Source organism: Chlamydotis macqueenii, chromosome 5, assembly GCF_036417535.1.
Source record: "Chlamydotis macqueenii isolate bChlMac1 chromosome 5, bChlMac1.mat, whole genome shotgun sequence".
Lineage (NCBI taxonomy): Eukaryota > Metazoa > Chordata > Aves > Otidiformes > Otididae > Chlamydotis > Chlamydotis macqueenii.
In genome coordinates, this window is record NC_141560.1 from 70,506,618 (window position 1) to 70,527,606 (window position 20,989).

Consider the following 20,989-nt stretch of genomic DNA (forward strand, 5'->3'; position numbering starts at 1 on the left):
ATCCCATACCTTCCCACCACCTCACCGTGTCCAACACCCCCTGGTCAGCCCCGCCACATCCCACGCCTTTCCATCAGCCCCACCACTTCCTGCACCCCATGGCCAGCCCCATGTCCCACATCCTCCCACCACATCCCACACCTTCCCACCAGCCCCGCCACATCCCACACTTTCCCACCAACCCCACCAACCCCACACCTTCACACCAGCCCCACCACGTCCCACACCTTCCCACCAGCCCCACGATGTCCCACACCTTCCCACCAGCACCACCACGTCCCACACTTTCCCACCAACCCCACCACGCCTCACACCTTCACACCAGCCCCCCCACGTCCCACACCTTCCCAGCAGCCCCACCACGCCCCACACCTTCCCACCAGCCCCGCCACATCCCACACTTTCCCACCAACCCCACCACGCCCCACACCTTCACACCAGCCCCACCACGTCCCACACCTTCTCAGCAGCCCCACCATGTCCCACACCCCTCGGCCGGCCCCACTACATCCCACACCTTCCCACCAGCCCCACCACATCCCACACCTTCCCACCAGCCCCACCACGTCCCACACCTTCCCACCAGCCCCACAACCTCCGAGGGTCACCCCGCGATGTCCCAGCCCCCCACAATCCCCACTTTCGACGGCCGCAGAGGAAGAAGAGGCGGGGGCCGGAGGCAGCGGCGTTTATTGGGGCGGGGGGAGCGGGGCCGGGGTTTCCCGTGGGCCGTGACCGAAGCGCGGGGCGGAGGGGGGGGAGCGGGGACGGGGGGTCGCGGGTTCCCATCTTCTCTTCTCTCGCTGGAGGGCAGCAGAGCCCAGCACTCCGCGGGGAACGGGGACCGGCCGGCGGGACGGGGAGGGGTGCGGTGGGGTGGGATGGGATGGGATGGGATGGGATGGGGAATGGATATGGGAATGGGGATAGGGATGCGAAATGGGAAAGGGGATGGGGAATGGGGATGGGGATGGGGATGAGGAATGGGGATGGGATCTAGGGTTGGGATGGGAATGGGATAGGGAATGTGAATGGGGATGAAGATGAAGATGGGATGGGGAGAGGATGGGGACAGGGATGAGGATAGGGCTGGGATGGGAATATGGATGGGGATAGGGATGGGATGGGGATGGGGTTCAGATTGGGATGAGGATGAGGATGAGGAGGGGATGAGAATGGAGATAGGGATGGGGATGAGAATGGAGATAGAGGTGGGGATGGGATGGGGATAGGGATGAGGATGGGGAGGGGATGAGAAATGGAGATAGGGATGGGGACAGGATGAGGATGGAGATGGGGATAGAGATGAGGATGAGGATGGGGATAGAGATGGGATGTGGTTAGGTTTAGGATGGGGATGGAGATGGGGATAGGGATGAGGATAAGGACGCAGATGGTGAGGAGATGGGGATGTAGTTATGTTTGGGATGGGGATGGGGACAAGATGGGGTCAGGACGGGATGGGGAAGGGATCAGGGATGGGATGTATCCCAACACGCAGCCACAGGAAGGTGACCTGTGGGCCCAGTGACCTGCGGGCCCAGTGACCTGCGGGCCCAGTGACCTGCGGGCCCGGCCAGGAGCAAGGGTGGGCAGCTGAGTGTGAAGCTGAGGTGGGCAGCACAGCCTGTGAGGAGACAGTGGCCTCTTAGCTGGAGATCGCGGTGACTGCCGTCTCCTCGAAGACCCTCTGGAAGGCGACCTGGAGGGACACCAAGGAGCCGTGCCTCCGGCAGCTCCCCACCAAGAAGTAGGTGAAGGGGTTGATGCTGCTGTTGATGCAGGCGAGGAGGAAGACAACCTGGGAGGGCACGCTGGCGTAGCTGAACTGCTGGAGGAAATTCCAGATGCTGAGGGGAACGCCAAAAATGAGAAAGAAGAGGACGGTGAGGAAGATAACGATGTAGAGCCTGCGAGGTTGGCGCCGCCGGGAGCCACACTGGACCTTAACGAAGAGGATCACGTTGGAAATGACCATGGGCGGGGCAAAGATGACGAAGTTGAGGACGTACATGGAGATGAGAGAGACGCGGCAGTGCTCGTGGTCCTGCCACAGGCACAGGGACGTCACCACGGCAATGACGGCGATGGAGAGGACCCAGAGCAGGGCGCACACCATGGCCGACAAGCACTGGGGCCGGCGGCAGCGGTACCAGAGCGGGCAGAGGATGGACACACATCTCTCGATGCTGATGGCCGTCAGGAGGTACAGGCCCATGTTGTAGGAGAAGAGGGAGAGAAGGAAGAGCGACCTTAGGTAGAACAGGGACACAGCGGTGGAGCAGACGTTCTCCATCACGTAGAGGACGGCCGAGGCCACCATGAAGAGGAGGAAGGTGAAGTCGGCGAAGGCCAGGTTGAGGATGTAGTCGGTGATGGGGTTCCTGCGGATGCGGAAGCCCAGGAGCCAGAGGACGGCCCCGTTCCCCAGCAGCCCGCAGAGGCAGACGAGCAGCGTGAGGCCGTCCACGGCCATGTCGGCGACATCTATCCTGCACGGGCTGTCTCCATCAGTGGCCGGCGTGGGCGGTGCAGGAGTTGGGGACGCGAGGTTGACCTCCATGGCGGGAGGCGGGACGTGGTCCCCGGCTGCGGTCAGAGCAGACGCGGAGTTAGCGGGACGTGTCAGGGAGAGGGGTCCTGGCGATGCGGCCCAGCAGGGCTGGGGACACGGGGGGTGGCTGGGGGGTTGAGGGCGGAGGAGAGGTTGGAGGGGCTCCAAGTGCCCACAGGGAGGATGCGCGCGGGAGCGGGGCTGCAGGAAGCTCCGGGAAGACGCCAGCAGGTCCCCAGGCTGGGCTCCGGTCCCGACCCCCTACCTTTCCAAGGCTCTCCTCGGCCACGGTCTTCTCCCACGAGGACAACCGGGGTCTCCGCGTCCTCAGAAGACCCGCGCAGCCCCTCTCTCCCCCCAAAACCAAGCCGTTCTTCGGGGCGTTTCTGCAAGATCACGGGTCAGGTGGCGAGAGAGCGCCGGGCCGTCTCAGGCTGCATCACGGAGCCTCCCCTCCCGTCAAATTTCTGTCGGTCTTGCGGGAAAGGAAATGTTTGGTCCGAGGGAATATCCCAGAGGACGAACCCTGCAGCAGCAGCATCTCGCAGCGAAAGAATCTGGATGCTTTTAGGATTCAACCTGATATCTCATTAGGCTGGTAATTACCACCTTCCTAATCGTTTCAGCCTGCTCCGGCCTCCTCTCCGCACCCTGGCATCCTTCGGAGATTGGTCATTACCGCGCGCATTTCCCTTCCAGCCCGCCGGCCTCGCCGCCGTCTCTCCTCCAGCGCGGCCGCGCGGCAGGCCTGGGGTGGGAATTCGGAGCCGCGGGTTCAGGCTTCCGCCCTGCGTGGCCACCGGATCCACGGGCGAGAGCGGGCACCCACGCACGGCCACCAGCACGAAACGTCCCCGCGTCCCAAATCGCTGGGGTCTGAAGCGTCCCCGGAGGTGGGAGCGGGGTGGCGGGGGTCCCGTTCCCTGCGGGGTCAACGTGGGGAGCCACGGCACCGTCGGGGGCATTGGGGTTATCAGCGTCCCCGAGAAAAGCGGGGTGTCGCAGCTCGTCGCCCCGCGCCGGGGTCACCGGGACGAGGCGTCCCGGCAGGGCACGGCGCAGCAACGTCACCTGGGTGGTGACAGAAAGGGTGGCACCGGCGAGGGGGGGGGCGGAGGTGTGAGTCACCCCCCCTCCTCGTGCCTCCCTCCACCCTGGACTTTGCCTCCCGTGGGTTCTCAGGGCAATAAAACCCCACGGAGGGGGGCGGGGGGCGGGGTGTTGGGGTGGGCGCTCAGCAGTCCGGGGGCACACGCGTGTGTTTGCACACGCGTGTGTTTGCACACGCGGGGATACGGGCGCGTGCAGGGGGGAGCTGAGGGGGGAGCGTGCGTGCGAGAGAACCCGCGCGGGTGCGTGCGAGCAGCCGAGCGTGCGAGCAGCGCGCGGGAGATGGAGCCGCCTGCGTGAGCCACACGCGTGTGTGACAGGCGTGAGAGGGAGCCTTGCACGCCCAGGCGCGTCACGCGTGTGGAAGGGTCACTGGCACCCACAGCGACCAGGACGCCCGGGTGCGTGCGAGCGGTGACGCAGCCTGGGCCGGGCGGGTGCCTCTGCCACCACCCCCGGCCCCGGCCCCACTTCCCGGTCTCCGTCACCGCGCCGGCCGTCCCCATGCAGCGGGAACGCGGTGGGCAGAGCCCGGGACCCTCGGAGGCCGAGGTGAAGGTTGTCGTCGTGGGGGACGGGGGCTGCGGGAAGACGTCGCTGCTGCTGGCCTTCGCCAAGGGGGACTTCCCCAAGGTAGGGGACCACCCTGTCCCCTTGCGACGCGGCCGCGGCGGGCTCGGGTCACCTGCTGCGGCCGGGGAGCGGCGGCGGGCGCGGGACGGGACAGACAGGGCTGTGGGCGGGGGGGCTTGGGGAGGGGGTCAGCCCCCCCTCTGCCTCGCTTTTAGGGTGGGGGGTCCTGTCTGAGGGTCCCTGTCCCCCGCCAGGGCTACGTCCCCACCGTCTTCGAGAAGTACACGGCCTCCCTCCGCGTCGGCGGCGAGCCGGTGACCGTCCACCTCTGGGACACGGCAGGTGGGACGGGAGGGGACGCGACGGGCAGCCGCGCACCCCGCACCCCAGCTGGCGGGTCCCCAGGCCCCCACCGCGCCCCCAGGCTGGCGGTCCGGGGCGGAGGGGGACCCAGCCCAGTAAGGAACTGGTGTGTAATGGTTTGCTCCCCGGCGCGGCAGGACAGGAAGACTACGACAGGCTTCGCCCGCTGTCCTACTCGGGCGCCGACGTCGTCCTCATCTGCTTCGACGTCACCGACCCCAGCAGCTACGACAACGTCCTCACGAAGGTAACGAGGGGGCCGCGCGCGCCCCGCGTGGCTGCCGCCGGTCCCGTGTCCCCGTCCCGCGCGCGCGTGACACGCGTGTCCCCGCGCAGTGGTACCCGGAGGTGAACCACTTCTGCAAGGGCGTCCCGGTGCTGCTGGTGGGCTGCAAGACCGACCTGCGCCGCGAGCGGACGGGGCCGCGGAAACCGCGCGAGGGGCGGCGGGACCCCGTCTCCCACCAGCAGGCAAGTGCCGCCCCCGCGGCCGTGGGGGAGCCGGGGGTCCCCAAGGCGGGGTCTGACACCTCCCCCCCGCTCCCCGCGGTGTCCCCGCAGGGGGTGGCCATGGCTCGGCAGGTCCGCGCCGTGTCCTACGTCGAATGCTCGGCTCGCTACCAGGAGAACGTGGGGGCCATCTTCGCCCAGGCCTGCGGCGCCGCCCTGGGGGCCGCCCGCCGGAATCGGCGCCGGGGGCGACCCCGGAGGGGCTGCGTCCTCTGCTGAGCCCCCACCCTCGGGACCCCGCTGCTGCGTCATCGTCGTCGCCGCCCCGCGAGCCCACCACGCGCTCGCCCGCCGCCAAGCCGTCCCACCGCGGAACCCGCCAGCCAGGCTGCACCGAGCCCCGCGGGGTCCGGGACCAGAGGACTGTTGTTATTTTTTGGGTGGGGGGTCCCCTTCCTGCTGGCAGGGAGGGGACACGGGGTGATCTGGGGGCAGTTCCGCCATTAAAGCTCGACGCTCGACGGCGACACGCGGTCCCTGCGGGTGACGGCGGGGCGACGGGGTCCGGCCGGGGACCCTCTGCGGGCCGGCGGCCCCCTGCTGCGTGGCTGGGGCGTGCGTACGCAGGGGTGCACACGCGTGTGCTGCGCGTGTGCTGTGTATACACATGCGTTCTGCACGTGTACAGGTGTGTACGCACATGTGCTGTGGGTATGTATGTGTGCACGTGTGTCTGCTGCATGTCTACAGGTGTGTACATACGTGTGCTGCATGTATACAGGTGTGCACACGTGTGCTGTGTGCATATAGGTGCGGATACACATGTGCTGTGTGTATACAGGTGTATATACATGCATGCTGCATACGTACAGGGGTGTGTGGGTGCTGCATGTATACAGGTATGTGTGTGCTGCACATGTACAGGTGTGTACACATGTGTGCTGCATGTATATAAGCATGTGTGCATGTGTGCCGCACGTGTACAGGTGTGTATGCATGTGTGCTTTATGTATGCAAGTAATTACATGTGTGTGCTGCATGTCTACAGGTGTGTGCTGCAAGTATATAGATGTCTATGCGTGTGCTGCATGTGCACAGGGGGTGTGCTGCACATGTACAGGTGTGTACACGTGTGCTGCATGTATATAGGTGTGTACACGTGTGTTGCATGTATATAGTTGTATGTGCAGCATGTACATAGGTGTGTGTGCACGTGTGCTGTACATGTGCAGGTGTGCACATGTGTGTTCTGCGTGTCTACAGGTGTGCACCCGTGTGCCGCGTGTTTATAGATGTGCATACATGTGTGTTGCATGTGCACAGCTGTGTGTCTGCTGCACATGTACAGGCGTGTGCGCGTGTGCTGCACGTGCAGAGGTGCGTACACGCGTGTGTACTGCATGTGTACAGGTCTGCGTGCGTCCTACATGTACACAGGTGTGTGCACGCGTGTTGCGTGTGCACGGGTCTGTATACATGCGTGCTGCGTGTATACAGGTGTGCGCACACGCACGTTGCGCGTGTATGCGTGCGCCTCTTCACACGTCTGCACGCGAGCACGCGCGCAGGCCTCCTCACCTCCGCAGGTGCCAGCGTGCGCGCGCACAGCCGTACGTGCACGGGTACGCGCCGCGACACGCACGCGCGCACATACCTGCGGTCGCCCGTGCAGTCGCGTGCCCGCGGCAGGGGAGAGGGCGGAGCCAACTGATGGGGGGGCGGGGCCAACCGGAGGGGCGGAGCCAATCCTCACGCCGCGCGTGCGCGCTCGCTCCCGCTCCGGCGGGGCGGGGCGGTTGAGGAGCGTGCGCGCGCCCGCGGCGTCCGTGCCCCGGCGCCGAGGCGGAGGCGCGGGGAGGGCGGGGGGGGGGGGGGGGGGGGGGAGAAGAGTGCGGCGCATGCGCGCAGCGGGCGGCGGGGGAGACGGCGGGGGGGGGGTCAGGGGAGGTTGCGGGCGGCGCAGGCGCAGTGCGGCGGCCGAGTCAGTGTGTATGTGAGAGTCTGACGGGTTCAAAATGGCGGCGGCGGCTCCTGTGTGAGGAGGGGAACCGCGTCCCGGCCGGGGGGCGGCGGCGGGGCAACGGCGCGGAGGGAGGCGGCGGGGCGCGGGCGGCGGGACCGGCGGCGGCCCGGCAGTACGGCGGCGGCGGCGGCGGCGGGGGGGGGGGGTACGGTGCGGCGCGGCGGCGGCGGCGGGGGGACGCGGCGCCGGGCCGGGGAACGGGGCCCGCGGGAGCGGGCAGCGGCCCGGGGCGGCCGGTGGGGCTGTCAGCTCCCGCTGGCCGCGGCGGCCGCGCCGGGGGCGGCGGGGCGCGGAGGGCGGAGTTGGGGGGGGGGGGGAGCAGCGGTGGGGCCGGCGGGGCGGCGCGGGCGGCGGGCCCGGGCCCGGGCCCCGGGCGCGATCGCTGCCTGACCCGGGGGTTCCTCCTCCTCCTCCGTCTGTTCTGTTTCTCCCCGTCGCGGCGTTAGAAGAGGACAAAGGCGCAGGAGAGACCTGGTGAGCCGCTCGCTGGGACCGGGACCGGGGCGGGGAGAGGGGTGCGGGGTGGGTGAGTGGGGGGGGGAGCCCGCCGCCCCCTAAGTTTCCGCGAGTCCCCCCCGGAGAGGGGCCGGGCGGCGGGGCACCGGTCGCGGGTGGCTGGGCCCGTTGTCCCGGCCGGGGAGGGCTGCGGGTGCGTCTCCCCTTCCTCGGCGGCTCCCGTGGGGGCCGGGCCGGGAAGTTGGTGGGCAGGGGGCTGCGGGGGCGGGCGGTTCCCGGGACCGGTGGGTGCCGGCTGACAGCTTCCCCCGGGGACTGGTGTCCTGACCCACAGCCCACCCCCCCCCCCCGCCCCACCGCTGCTTTGTTCTGCCGGACCCGGGGCGGGGGGGAGCGTGGGGGGGTGAGGTCGCGGCGGCGGGGCCAGCCCGGGATGGGGCCCCAGGGCGGGGGTGGGATGGGGCTGGGGGTTTACCCCGTGCTGGGGTGTTTCGGGCTTGGCTGATGCGTTGCACTCCGGTTGTGCGGGTCCTTATAAACAGAGTTTAGTAAGTGCGGGGAAACTGCTCGGGCTGTCTCCGCGGAGTTGGGGAGCCCGGTCCTGAGCGGAGCGGGCGGCGGGGATGGGGGAGATGGGAGCGGGGCTCGAAACGCTTCGCTGTCAAACCGTGCTCTGAGGGTCGGGGAAGAGCGGGAACGGAACAAGTTCTCCCCACGCTATGGTAGCGGTTCTGTAGCGCTGCGCGGGGTGGCGGATTCCTTCCCCGGAGCTCTGGGGTAGGCGTAGGCACGGGGATTCGGAGCTGCGATGTACCTGGGCTTTGGTTTCTTGCTGTTCCTTTAAAAAAAAAAAAAATAAAAGGTTTAGGTGCCACCCGACGCCTTGGGAGGTTTTCCCGTGTTATTGTGCGGTGTCACAAGGTGGCAGATGTTGAGATCTGAGCGTGTGGGTCTTCTCAAGACAGGAGTTAGTCCCCTGCCCACAGCCGTGCTCGAGTGCTGTGCGTAGGAGAGATCCCATGCGCCTTCCCTGTTCACAGGAGATGTTCCGTACCCGTGTGGCTTCTCCCGAGTGCCATGGTACGGGATATCCAGGGGACGGCAGTCTTGTTTGGAGGAGTTGGTTCTCTAGGGCGTAATCTTGTACTTTTGGGGAAACCGGGCTGCTCCCTGACTGCCGTCCAGCATTTGACAGCAGCTCGCCTACTTTATATCCCGGTGTGGGTCAACGGAGCTGCCACTTGTGCTGGTAGTAGAGGAGGGGCCCTTTCTTGGTCTGAGACCTGCAGCTCATGTCGTGTTACAGAACAGCTGGTGAAGTCATTTACCCTAGGTCATGCCTAAAGTTAGCATGGGAACGTTGAAAGTTGAGGTGGACTCGTCCACCGCGTTCACTCAGCCCTGCGCAGTGGTGTGGAGTCGGCCTCAAAGTGAGGGATGTAGGTGTTGTGTGTTTCTGTGCCCTGCTTCACTGTTTCCCTCTGACTTCGAAGGAGGAAGAGGAGGAAGACAGCAGTCCTGGAGTGTCCTTCTCGCTCTCTTCAGAAGAGTCGGAGATGGAGCCCGAGGAAGAGAGGATCCGTTACAGCCAAAGACTGGTCAGTATTGGCCCTTAACAATCGAGTTCTGTTGCAACTGAAGAAAGAAAAGGCTTTCTCTGGGGTTAACAGGTTTAAACAACCCCAAAAAGCGTTGTGGTGGATCACTGCAGCTCAGCTGGCGGAGGGTTAGATGGTTCCGTGGGTCCTGTTTGTGTCACAAAGTTTGTCCTAACGGAGGGCACTTGGTTACTGAACTCTGGAAGAGGCGAGGGTTGGATAAGATGCTTTGCGGCGCTGCCAGATAGAAACATGAAATGAGTGTCGGTGTCGTTTCTGGCACGGTGAGTTTTCTCCATGTGCTCGTAGCAAGCAGAGAAGCTGAAGCGCTGTGTGTTACCATTACGTTGGCCTGGACTTGACTGGAGCGTGCTGCGAAATCTGAGAAAACCAGCTTCAAGCTCACGTTTACTTGTGTTTGTGCACACACACGCGTGTCTTCTCCTGACGAGAGAGCTGTTTCAAAAGTCAGGCCCTCGTTAGGCCCTGTCGGGAGCTCTGGCTTGCCTGATGTTTGCGCTGCCGTTTGAAGGACGACGCGATGCCACTGGTCTGGGAGTTGGGCCGTAACTGGGAGCAGTTTGGGAGCAGCTGCTCTGAGGGTCTGAGATGATATTCGTGGAGATCCCGGGGAAGGAGGGAAGCCGTTGTGTCTCCCGTGGGTCGGTTTTGCATTGTTTTGAGGCAGTTGTAAACTCGCTGGGAAGGGTGAACATCAGCTCTGCGATAGCTGAGGCTGTGACGGGGTTCCTCTCTGAACCACGGCGCTACGCGTACCCTCACCTTCAGGGTGCTGCCTGTAAAGGTAAATCCCTTAATACTCTGAAATCGTTTGGTGTGAGGTGGTGTGGTACTCGGCACTAAGCTTTATCCTTGAGACTGAGCGGTTCTTGTTGCTCTCGCGTTGCTACTGGGTGCCGTGCTGGGGAGTTGTGGCCAGCGCGCGGCTTGTAGGTGGCCTAGGGAGGGAAATCCTCCAGTGAGGGGAGAAGCAGTTATTCCAGCACTGGAATAAAACTGCGTGTTTGCTTTTTGCGGAGAGGATTCTCATACTAGATGATTTGGTGACAGGCGTCTGTACTTCTGTAGTCAGCCGCCTTAGCCCACTTTGGGAATCTGAAGTGACTCCGATTTGAAGTGGTCTTTAATCTTAAAAAAAAAAAACAAAACAGACCAACCAACCAACCCCAAACTGTAATACATCTGTGGGCCCTTCAAGATGACTTGCTTTTCCCAAGTGCTTTGGTGGATGCTTTAATTTGGCAGTGCTGCCGAAAGCAGCAGTCCCACCTCCTCCCTCGTCCTGACGCGCTTGTTCCCGCAACTGTGCAGCACGCAGCTCAAGGTGCTGGTTTGACTGGGGAGTGACTGTTTCTGTAGCCGGTAGTCGGAGTGGCAGGATAGCTTCTCTTGGAGACAACACTGCCTTCAGATTTCGGTTAAACTGTGATCTTAGCTACCCTTTGAGCAGAAGAAACCCAGAATGGCCGGATAAAGACACGGCAGATGAAAGGGAGTAGCGGCCAGTAACTCACCAGTTTAAAATCCTTGTAATTTCACAAATAAAAATCATCAGGAAATGTTGCTGTCCTGGTGTAGGTGGCCTGGACTCCATCACAGTGTTCTAAGCTGGATAAATGGCTGCACGCTGATGAGCTACATGCTTAAGGGACTTGGGAAGGCACATGGGCAGCAAGCAGAGAGTGAGGCTCACCTGGGCTGCTGTGGCCTCACATGCACGTTGTCTCCGCTGGCCGGCTGCCGAGAGGAGGAGGCATGACCCCTGTGTGGCAGGTGAGGCTTAGTTCATGCCTCCTGCTTTGCTTTTCCTGGGAACTTCCAGCTTGTTACACTCTTGCTGTGTCCATGACACTCCCTTATTGAACGACTTTTAAATTATTTTTTTTTTTTCTTCCCCCCTGAGATGCATACTTTGAAATGTGGGGAGCTGTTCTCTTAGCTAGCGTTTCTGGCCCTTGCTGAACGTGTGAATTATCCAGAAGTGCTGGATATAACTTATTTGAATATCCTACTCCTGCATATCCCTGGTCTTAGGAGTTGATTTTAATATTCCTGCATTAAAAGTTCTAGATAGGGGGTGTTTCTTGTGCGTGACTGGGGATTGATGTGGATGTGATAGCAAAAGAATAAATCTATTATTAAAAAAATAATAATCCAAGTGTAATAGTAGTCCTACCAGCCAAACAGCCTTGACCAGAATAGTTTATAGTGGTGGTGGTGGTGGAGGTGAATTAATTGCATGGGCAAGTGATGGTTCGATGGTACCAGTGGCTTGAGATGGCAAGAGAAGCTTGCGGTTTGGTGTGCCAGGGTAACTGCACAGCCAGCACCTTTTAGTGTGTCCCCTGGCCTTCACACCAGCCTGGCTTCCAGCAGGATGTAGAGAAAGTCTTGGCATTTTGTGCCCTTTTATTTGGTGAGCAATACGTACGAGCGGTATGCCGGAGCAAGGTGTTACCTTCCTCCGGTTTGACAAAAATCTTATCTGTGTAGATTTCCTGAATGCATTTGTCAGTACTGGTGAAAGATCTGGGGTTTTGAGGAGAAATCCACCTGTGCTTCCCATGTAGTCACCTCCTACAAGAATTCTCTGCCAGGTCACACGTCCCTGTGTAGTATGATGGCGCTTACGCAGGTGAGTCGCACCGCTCTAACTGTGCTTGCCTCCTAGTTCGGGCTCCACATCCGCAACTCCCGAGGGCTCGGTGAGTTCGTTTGGATGCTGGGCTGTCACTGGGAGGATGTCTTGCACCCGTCTGAAACAGTTAAACTTTGGAGGAGCCGTGTCCCGGTGAGCTTGCGTGGTTTGCAGGCCATTAACTGAAGAGCTGAAATGCTCTGTTGTATCCTGCGGCCTGAGCGACAGGCCGGCCCCGGCACTAACAGTGCCACGGTCCCTCTCTGGGGCTCCGAAGTCTTCCGCTGGCTGTCACTGGGTGGTCGCACCCAGCCCGTGTCACACGAAGCTGTTCGGCTCCCCACGGAGCTGAACGGGCGCGCTGGCACCTGGAGCAGCGACGTGGACTTCTTAAAGCAGGAGCGGCAGCGTGAGCAGCTCTGGAGAAAAAGAAGTTCAGTCAGTCTGGTGCTGCAATGCTCGGATACTCTGCCTGGTTCAGGCTGTCCAGCCGTTTCCTCACAGCGTGCGTAGTTTGCCTTGCGCTGCCTCGGCTCTCTCCCGGACCTCCGTGAGGTGATCCGAGACCTAGGAGAAACTCTGAGCGCCTGCGCAGTGCTCTGCTGAGGAGGGGTTTCACTCTTACGCCAGTCTTCACCGCGCACAAAGCCACTTTACCTGTCCAGGTCCGTGTGAATCCGTGGAGCTGCCGAAGGGTTCTTCAGTGGGACGCGAGGCTGGTGTCTGCCTGTTCTGCAGAGGAGTCCTCGAGTATTCCTGGGCGCTGGAAGCGTGAGGAAATCTTGCCTTCTGGGGGTAATTCTGCCAGGCTTTTACTGTGAACTGAGACTCACAAGACTGTGAACTACGAGTTGGGATTAGCACATCCCTGAAGTGGTGCCGTACGCTTTCGGTGACAACGCTCGGAGTGAAGGGCAGCAGCGTTGGGTGGCTTGGGGGATCATAGCAGGAGGGGGCCGTTCCCCTAACGACAAATCCTGCCCGTTGTGGTCTCCCCGCTGCTGTCAAGCCAGCAGTCTCTGTCAGGGTGTGGTTCCAAGTGGGGGTTGCCGGTGTGGCAGAGCTGGTTTAAGAGATTCTCTCCCTCTCTCTGTTAGTGTCTCAGAAGCTGATGCCCCTGAGCTGAACACTGCTTCAGGGGATTGTGGATCCTGCCCGAGATGAAAGTTGGCAGGGGGGCATCTAATCCAAACTGTTGTCTGTGCTGGGCTGGTGAGCTAACAGCCCCAGCAGCAAAGCTGGTGAGACTGGAGAGGTGGTGATCTGAGATGGGGAGACAGGGTGGGGTAGGAACATCTTAAACTGGCTCTGCTGCTGGAGAGAACCCGTGCTGGAGCCGCACCCTCGCTCGGGGCGATGGGTGCTTTCTGGGGCTCGGGCATGGCTCTTGCTGAAGGTGTTGTGGCACCTGGGCCCTGAGTGACCATCCCTGGTGGGTGCAGTGGCACCCCTGTTTTGGTTGTTGGAGGTGGTTGTGACACCCACCAAGGGAAAGGGGCCTGTGGAGGAGGAGACCCACCTGCTCTGAAGTTTTCTGGGTGCTTGAGCATATGGGAGGTGAGGGGTGAAATGTTGTCTCTCCCATCGCTTGGGGCAATCCATGTCCTGCCTTAGCGCTGTCCTGCCCTGCCCTCTGGTCAGATGCTTACCTGAAATTTGAGAGGAGGCTTCTGCCTTTCCCTACCAGCCGAAAACTGAGGCCTCTCCTGGAAACAGCAGTTAGCAAACTTGTCCTTACATGTTGGTGTCCACGCTATCCCCAGGGCGAGAGTTCATGTGAGCTTTACAGTTTGTGGAGTCATCAGCTGAGGGATGAAGCTTGGGGAGCGTGGAGGAGAAGGTTTCTCTTGCAGCCCTGTGTTACCGTGGTGTTACTAGTTGCTGGCGTTTGTCATCCTCACATCTCAGTGTGCTTGACAGGGGCCAGTCCTGCTGGATACTGGCTTTCCCAGGGCTGGTCCCGTGGAGCCGGGACTCGTACGTGTGTGCTGGGGTGAGCCTACCAGCGTAGTTCCCACAGGTACTGAAGCATGGGATGAGCCACGTACGAATCTGGGTGGTTGTACGTCGCCCCGCCGTGAAATTTGACACTGGCAATCCCTTGCCCTGCCAAGTGATGCTCCCTCCTGTTGCCTGAAAGGGCTCTGGAGTTTGTGAGAGAGCCCTGTGTGAAACCCTGTCTGGCCAAATGTCCCTCATCTGCTGGACACACCTCCATTTCTGAGTCTAGACAGGACCTGTGCAAGTAGGGCGATTAATCTCTTCCCACATGCCTCTGCCTCAAACTGAAGACACCAGTGAGTCATTCCAAATGACCCAGGTGTAATAATTGAGCTCTAAATAATTTAGGGACTGTTCAGATTTGGTCTGGGTAGCTCTTTGGTGGAAGCCAGCAGTGACTGAAGGCTGTCCTTAGAAAGCTTTAGAAATCCCTGTGAGCCTTTGGATCCTGAAAGATGCGAGAGTGTGCTGGTCCCTAGCAGAATACATCCGTGAAACCAACTGGATGATGTTCCGTGCCAGCGGAGAGGAACGCAGGAGGCGAATATCCGCTGGTTCCTTACTGTCCCGAGCCCGGCTGTGCCTTGAAAGCTGCGGTGCTGACCGAGCGACCAGGCAAACAGCGCAGGAGCACTTGACTTTCCAAACAATGTTTGCAGGTTACATCTATGTCTCCTGTTAATAAGGTGAGGGGGAACATGGCGTACCACGCTGAATCGCCGCAGCGGACAGCGCACCCGCAGCGCGATCCCGTGGCAGGAGCTGGTTGGGGGCAACTGCCGCCCTGAAGCGTGTACCTGTGCGCTCAGAGAACAGGAGTTGTCGTAGCTGAGCCGGTAGATCTGCCTTCATGGATGTCCTGCCCGTTCTTGGTCTTGGTGGAGAGGGAGATGGGAAGGATCTTGCTTGGTTGCGTTGGGAAAAGCAAAAGAGCCAAGTGGAAGAGCAGACGTCGCGGTAGGATGACAGGGCTTATAATTAGGTATCAAAGATACTAAGCTGTCGAAAGCACAGGGAGGCAAGAAGAGTGGGGAGCATGTATCTCAGAACGGGAAGCGCGGTCTGAACGCCCTGTGCTGCCCACCCTCGGGTACCTGCAGACCTCCCTTGAGAAGGACGCTAACAACTTCTGACTTTTGAGGGCCAAGGAGTAGCGAGAGCATGTTCCCGCTGCTCCCTCTCTGGCTCGCTGCCCCTCAGATCCCGTCAGTCCTGCCAAGCAGCAGCTCTGGGAGCAAAGGCCCTGCCACCTCCCTGTTGCATCTCGGGCCCTGTGTCCCCTGCCCAGCTGGAGGCAGCCTGCGTGCTAACGGTTGGACCGCACTGACTCATTTTCTCTTGTCCATCTGATGTGGCAATCGCAGGCTCCAGGATGGCGTAACGAGAATGAGCGTGAGCCGCTGCAGGTCACTGATGCTAGAAGAGCTTTGCTCACACAGCCTGGAGCTTCATCTGGAGAGACCAGGGGTGCAGTGAAGTTTTCCGTTTGCTGATCCTCCCTTCTTGCCTCTTTTCCCAGCTCCTAGGAACAAGTTGAGTGAGACGCGTAGCTGTCCGCAGGTGTCGCTTGCTGGCGCTTGAAACGGTTCAGGTAAACCTGGTGACAAAGTGTGGCCTGTGAATCCACGATGAGGGAGAGAAGATGGATCTGTTTGATGGGGTTTCTCTCTGTTCCGTTTCTGTGCGTCCATGCTCGTGCATCTCTGTTGCTGTAGAAACAGTACCGGTAGTAAACAGCGTGAGCTGGCTGTGCAAGGACTGTGAATCCCTGTGGAAGTTCCAGGAACTCGAACCGGAGGAGGTTTTGGGCTGGGATCTGCCCAGGGTTTTGCACCACAACAGGTGGTAAGAAGAGAGTGAGGTGGTGAGTGCAGCGCTAAACTTTCCCTACAGTTTATTAAACACTGGCTGCTTTTTGTCTTTCCCTGAATCTTAACATATTTTAGCTGTCACACTGTACACCAACAAGAGTTTTAACAAAGCCATCCCCTGACACACCCTGCACCCTTTTAGCTCGAGGAAGAGGCTCCGGGCTGTGATCATCATCTGTGGTTTTTGTTAGCGCTGCCCCTCGGGATCCGGGAACCAACTGCAGAATCGCGCTGTTGTGTCTCAGCCAGTTGTGACGGAGTTTGGGAGAAGGGGTCGCTTGATAAAAGGCACCGGGGGAACGATCAGGATGTCGCTTGACGGAACTGTTATCTAGAGAAGCAGATCCCAACCAGCGAGGCATGTTCTTGCTGCCAGTGAGATATGCAGAGGGGACGGTCCTTTCTGACGTTTCCTCTTACCTTGCCTGACTTTTCACGAGGCAGCAGTGAAGGTCTGCAGGGTGAGAGGGAAGAGAGATGGTCCTGCAGAACTTGGTGGGACAGCTGAAGGAACAATCGGAAAGTGTAGGAGCAGAAAAGCCTGGGGTTTTTTGGTTTTTTTTTTTGGTTTTTTTTTTTTTTTAAAAAGAGAGAGACTGATCTGTGCTGTTCAGTCCAAGAGTGCCCTGCTTCACCCTTGCTCTCCCACATACCCCTGGCTCTCCGGAGCTGCAATCTTGGGATCACGCTGAGGCAACTGGAAGCAGAAAGGAGAGGGCTGGCAAACATGCTCCTTTAGGGTTAGGCTGCCTCGGCGTCTCTAATTCGCTGCGTGTAAATATTTCCCTGTGTCGCTGAACTCCTGAGCCCCATTTGGAGTAAGGAAGGGCAGGTACTGGGCTTCCCGTGGAGCAAAGGGGGAAGGAGCGCATGCAGTGATGGTGTAACAGTGCAGAGTACAGGGGAATATCCTTCCTAGGGGATGGTTTCACACCCTGTCCGTGTTCTTCCCAGTGGCCCTGGGGTGTTCTCCTTCTTCATAAGCATCCTGCACTTCAGGCAGCCCGTTGCTATTGTCTTTAAAGGACAGCGGCAGCTTAGCGGGAATTGCAGTCCTAACCCCAAAGCTTCCTGTGCTTTTGCTGTCGGAGTACTCCCGTGGTCCAGCCTTCTTCAGGTTGTGTGGTGGGACAGAACTGGCAACAGGCTTCTGCAGAGCTGGGTTGGGACACTGGGAAATTTGGACGGTAAGCTCTTCCCCAGTGAAAAATCCAAGCTGCTCCTCTGAACTCCCACTGTGTTGCGGACAGAGGGGTGCTCTGCCTGTCGTGGCTCCGACTGTCCCTTGTGTGGCTCTGCTGCGTCTCTACCCGGTGGTCTGTGTGGGCTCAGCAGCCTGGAGGTAAACGGTCCACGCTTTCCCAAGTGGGAAAATGAGTTACGTGCCTGTAATTTTCAGTCTCGCCTTTTTGGAGAAGTTTGGTCTGCTTCGTTCCATTTTGGGGCTCCTCTGTTGGTTGGAGGGGTAGCAGTGCCATAAAAGCAAGCTGGGACGGTGGCTGCGTGCGAAATACGCTGCAGTTGACCGGAGTGAGAAGCTGTGTCCTTTCCTAGGAGCAGTCTTGCCTTGTCGGGAGTGTTGCCAGACTTGCCCATCTGTGATCTGATCTGTCTCCTGGTTTTGCTGTTGTGGCCGGTCAGTGTGTGGTTTTGAAGGAGCTGCTGGAGTTCTCCTTGGTGCTGTCTCCCCACCTTGTCTCTTTCAACCTTGCTCCAATTCCCCAATTACTCCTTGCGTATGTCCAATTTCGTAACCCAAAAGTGCAAACCAAAGCGTTCTCCCTGCTCGGTCTGAAAAGCTGCCAGCCCTGCTCGTGATGGGAATCCCTCCTGGAGCTGTGAAGCCTGGAAGAGCTCCAGTTCTGCGTAAATTCATGTTCACTCCTCAGCCTGGTGCTTTGAGTCTGTCTTTGTCCAAGAATGTGCAACCTGGATACAGCAATTCTGCTCTCCAGGTCTTGACGGAGATGGGAGATGATGATTTAACCTGGGTGAAGCCTGCTGGGTTAGTCCTTGGGTTCCTCTTGTGAAACCAGGCACGATGACGTGGGCCCATCTCTGTAGGACCCCAAGGTTCACGGTGGGGGGTGCTGTGGTTTAGTTATTGCTTCCCATGCTTGGGAGGAAGAGGAGCTGAGAGGAAACTGAAGTGATTGAAGGTGGAGAGGCGCAGAGGACAGAAGCCTGCCTCCTTCTCTACTGGCAGAGAGAAACACAAATAATGTACTTGTATGGACCAGAGCTTGGAGCCTAGACCAGGAGCTGAAGTAGGAGGCTTGGAGGAGAGGAATATAGAAAGGAAAAGCTCTTGTGCTTAAGATAAGCAGTAACTTGGCAGACTGCTGATTTGGTGTCATAATCTTTGTGCCTTGGTTCTTTGTGCTGTATCTGAAAATAACGTGCAAGGGAGTGTCTTCAGTTCTGGCATTGGCACCTGCTCTGCCTTGCGGCTTCCGTGCTTGTCCGCCTGCCAGGCGTTTGCCTTGTGCCTTCCCAGAGAAACAGGGAATATCCCACCGATACAACGGATCTGACCTGACCTTTTGGAGGGGTGGCTGTTAATTGCTGGCGGATCTCGGCACAGCGTCATGGAGACTGAATTCTGGACGCTGCTTTCTGCCACAGGTACTCGCTCGAGATTAAAACATCAGCAAGTCTGGGTGTTGAAGGTCTGGACTTATCTTAACAAACCAGTTATTTGCTGTAAAAGTATGCGAGAAATTAAATTACTAAACCGAGGAGAGTTGAGCTTGTTGGTTTATTACCAATGCGGATGCATTTCAGCAAAGGAAACCTACAAAGGGATGGGTGGTGAGGAAGCTCAGCGGTGAGTGAGAGAGATCCACTGGTAGGTCACACAGTTCTGTACGCCGGGTAGAAGTTATAGCTGCAGCGAGAGGAGTTTGGAAGGAGGGCGTTCAGAAACGGGAGTGAAACCTGACTGCGTTCTTCATGTCAACATCTTTCCTCTAAAGGGGTAAGGGAGAGTTGTGGGAGGCTTCAAACCAGGCAAGCTCCTCTGGAAACACAGCAAACAGGGGAAGAGACAGAGGAAGAGGAGAAGTGAGGGGTGCTCTGGTCTCCTGAAGTAGAAGGAGCTGTGGCACAGCAGGAGGAGGCTTCCCGGGGACTGGGAGCTGGAGGTGTTGGGAGATCAGGGAGGGAATGGCAGCAGACAGGACAGGAAGTGACTAAAATACTGTGCTGTCTGTTGGTTTCACTCTGTAAATACGTGAGGCTCTTTCAGCGGAGGCACGACTTGTTCTTTTCCCAAATGTGACCTTGTACTCATTCTTGTCTCGGAAAAAAAACCCCGCAGGAGAGTAGTCCTCTGGTTCTCTTCAGCCGACTGTCAGCTCCTTTGCCGTTGGAGGTAGCTGTGCTCCACTGAGGCAGCGCTTGCTGGTGTGGTGTCCAAGGAAGGGTTTTGAAGAGTGGAGCTGTATCAGGAGCTTCCCCCGGTGTCCCTGGGGGAAGACTGCAGGTGTAGGGATCAGAATAGAAGGGGAGAGCACTGGAGCCATCTGCGGGATTAATATCCGGGTTTCCCATTTCCTACGTTGAGTGGATAGGACCCAAGAGAGCCAAAAAGAAGTGGTGAAGGACAGTTGTCTCAGATGAGAATTGCTGGCTGCCTAGTGTTGGAGGATGAAGGAACTGCCCTGCCTGACACAGAAAGGCTTCGGAGTGCTGGTCTCTTCTTCCTCAGTAAAACTCTCATCGGGATGAAAAATGCCTGGATCCTTGCTGGGATGCTCTGGCAAGGGCTGCCTGGATGGGCTGCACCAAGAGGCAGAAGGAAGAGTTAGGAGGCCCGTAGGAGCCATGGTTTGTGTAACTGTGCTGTGAGGAAGCTGCGGACTCCGGGAGGGAAGAACTCTGCTGCAGAGGTTTGCCCAAAGTCCCAGCAGATGCTGCTCCATCCCAAAACGCACGCTTGGAAGCGTAGAAGCCTTCCCTCTCTCCTGTCTCCTCTGAAATATTGTTTTTCCCCACCCTCCCAAGACAACAATGACATGAAAGCGCTGCGGCCCTGGCCCAGTACGCGCGAGGCGTTGTATAACTGGTGGCAGCTATTTGTATTGTGGCAGCGCTTTTGGGTCCTCAGCCATGGCTGGGATCCTATTCTCCTACACACTGTGCAAATTAAGGGGCCAGACTCTTCCCTGCCCACAGGGACAAGCGAAGCTGATCTGGCTGAGTGTGTGGAGCGAGTTTTGTGGCCGATGCTGTGCTGATGACAACGGGAGCGTTAGACTTTGGAATTTACTCGGCTGGAGGAGGCAGTCCCCTTCCTTCCGCATGCTGCATCCCTGTTTCTGCATTGCAAAGGAGTTGGAGTTGAAGGTGCTTCTGCCTGTTTCCTCATGTTTGCAGCCTTGCGGAGTGGATCTCGTTGGAGGAAGGTGAAGATTGCATTGCCGCTGGTTTGTGTAACCCGAGTCTACAGCAGGTTGGGCAGCTGGAGTGGTTGAAACCACTGAGAAAAGCTTTGTTTCTCTGGTCATAAAGCCTCCAGGTTTGTTAGTGAGTGACCAGATCATCTGCTTCATGTTCGTCTCAGGTGGGAGCGGGGTCTGTCGTCAAAGCTGTCATTTGTTGGTTCATCCTGAGCACACAAAACGATCTTGTGGCCCAGACGCCAAACTGGAGTGGCCGAGCGCTGGAACTAGCACCGCGCGGGCAGTAGCAGTGAGGGGGCACGGGGAGGGAGCGGGTGGATGGGGAAGGGAGCAGGAGCTCCTCTGTGTAGCGTCCCTACCAGTTTACCCCTAGCTCAGCCTGGGGCGGTCAGTCCCGGTGGGACCAGGAGGTGACAGCAGAGGAGGGGTTTTCCAGCCTGGGAGCCAAGTAGAAGTTATTAAGAGACCAGTTTGGATACAGCCTCTTCTTGCCAGCGTTCAGCGTGCCAAACCTTTTTCATCTCCTGCGGTTTTGTAGCCAGTGACAGCAAGAGAGCTGTTTTTCCCGAAACCTGCCGACTAAATGTGAGTGTCTGGAGCAAGGGAGCGGGGCAAAATGCAGACCACGGCCTGGTCCTGCAGCGTGCCAGCACCTACCTGATCCCAAAGCAGGTGAGACCCACGGACTACAGGGCCCAGCATCCTCTGCTTCATTATGCACATCCTCTAATCAACTTAACGACAGAGAACTGCCTGCTGGGGCCAGTAGTCCTGGGCCTTGTTTCCCAGGCTTGCTTGGGAACGGAGGTAAGTGAAAAGACGGTCGTGCTGGAAGGTTCTTAGCGTGCTTGCCTGGACTAGATGTGCCTTGAACTTTCCTGGTGTGAACAAGGAAGGAAGAAGATACCTGCAAAATAATCTGAAGCGT

The 20,989-nt window shown here is 59.1% G+C and overlaps 3 protein-coding genes across 5 annotated transcripts in view; 2 read left to right on the top strand and 1 right to left on the bottom strand.

The window, feature by feature from the left end:
* Positions 1–1,175: 1,175 nt before the first annotated feature.
* On the bottom strand, positions 1,176–2,605 carry LOC147600635 (mas-related G protein-coupled receptor member H-like). Its single transcript, XM_086748748.1, has 2 exons — positions 1,549–2,605; positions 1,176–1,516 (listed from the first exon to the last, which is right to left on the bottom strand). The coding sequence occupies exon 1, from the start codon at positions 2,561–2,563 to the stop codon at positions 1,649–1,651; it is 915 nt and encodes a 304-aa protein (XP_086604874.1). The 5' UTR covers positions 2,564–2,605; the 3' UTR covers positions 1,176–1,516; positions 1,549–1,648.
* Positions 2,606–4,168: 1,563 nt separating this feature from the next.
* Positions 4,169–5,329, top strand: LOC147600636 (rho-related GTP-binding protein RhoF-like). Its single transcript, XM_086748396.1, has 5 exons — positions 4,169–4,297; positions 4,492–4,579; positions 4,738–4,847; positions 4,937–5,071; positions 5,162–5,329. The coding sequence occupies exons 1-5, from the start codon at positions 4,169–4,171 to the stop codon at positions 5,327–5,329; spliced, it is 630 nt and encodes a 209-aa protein (XP_086604522.1).
* Positions 5,330–6,951: 1,622 nt separating this feature from the next.
* Positions 6,952–20,989, top strand: part of KDM2A (lysine demethylase 2A) — a 38,767-nt gene continuing 24,729 nt past the window's right edge. Inside the window, exons 1-3 of one of the 3 annotated variants that reach the window (XM_086750005.1) lie at positions 6,952–7,085; positions 7,520–7,547; positions 9,023–9,127. In XM_086750005.1, the coding sequence (XP_086606131.1) occupies positions 7,066–7,085; positions 7,520–7,547; positions 9,023–9,127 (153 nt within the window). In that variant the 5' untranslated portion in view covers positions 6,952–7,065. Of the gene's footprint in view, positions 7,086–7,519; positions 7,548–9,022; positions 9,128–15,370; positions 15,633–16,256; positions 18,284–20,989 lie in introns of those variants that run through there. The other 2 variants (XM_086750007.1, XM_086750006.1) reach the window with 2 other exon arrangements.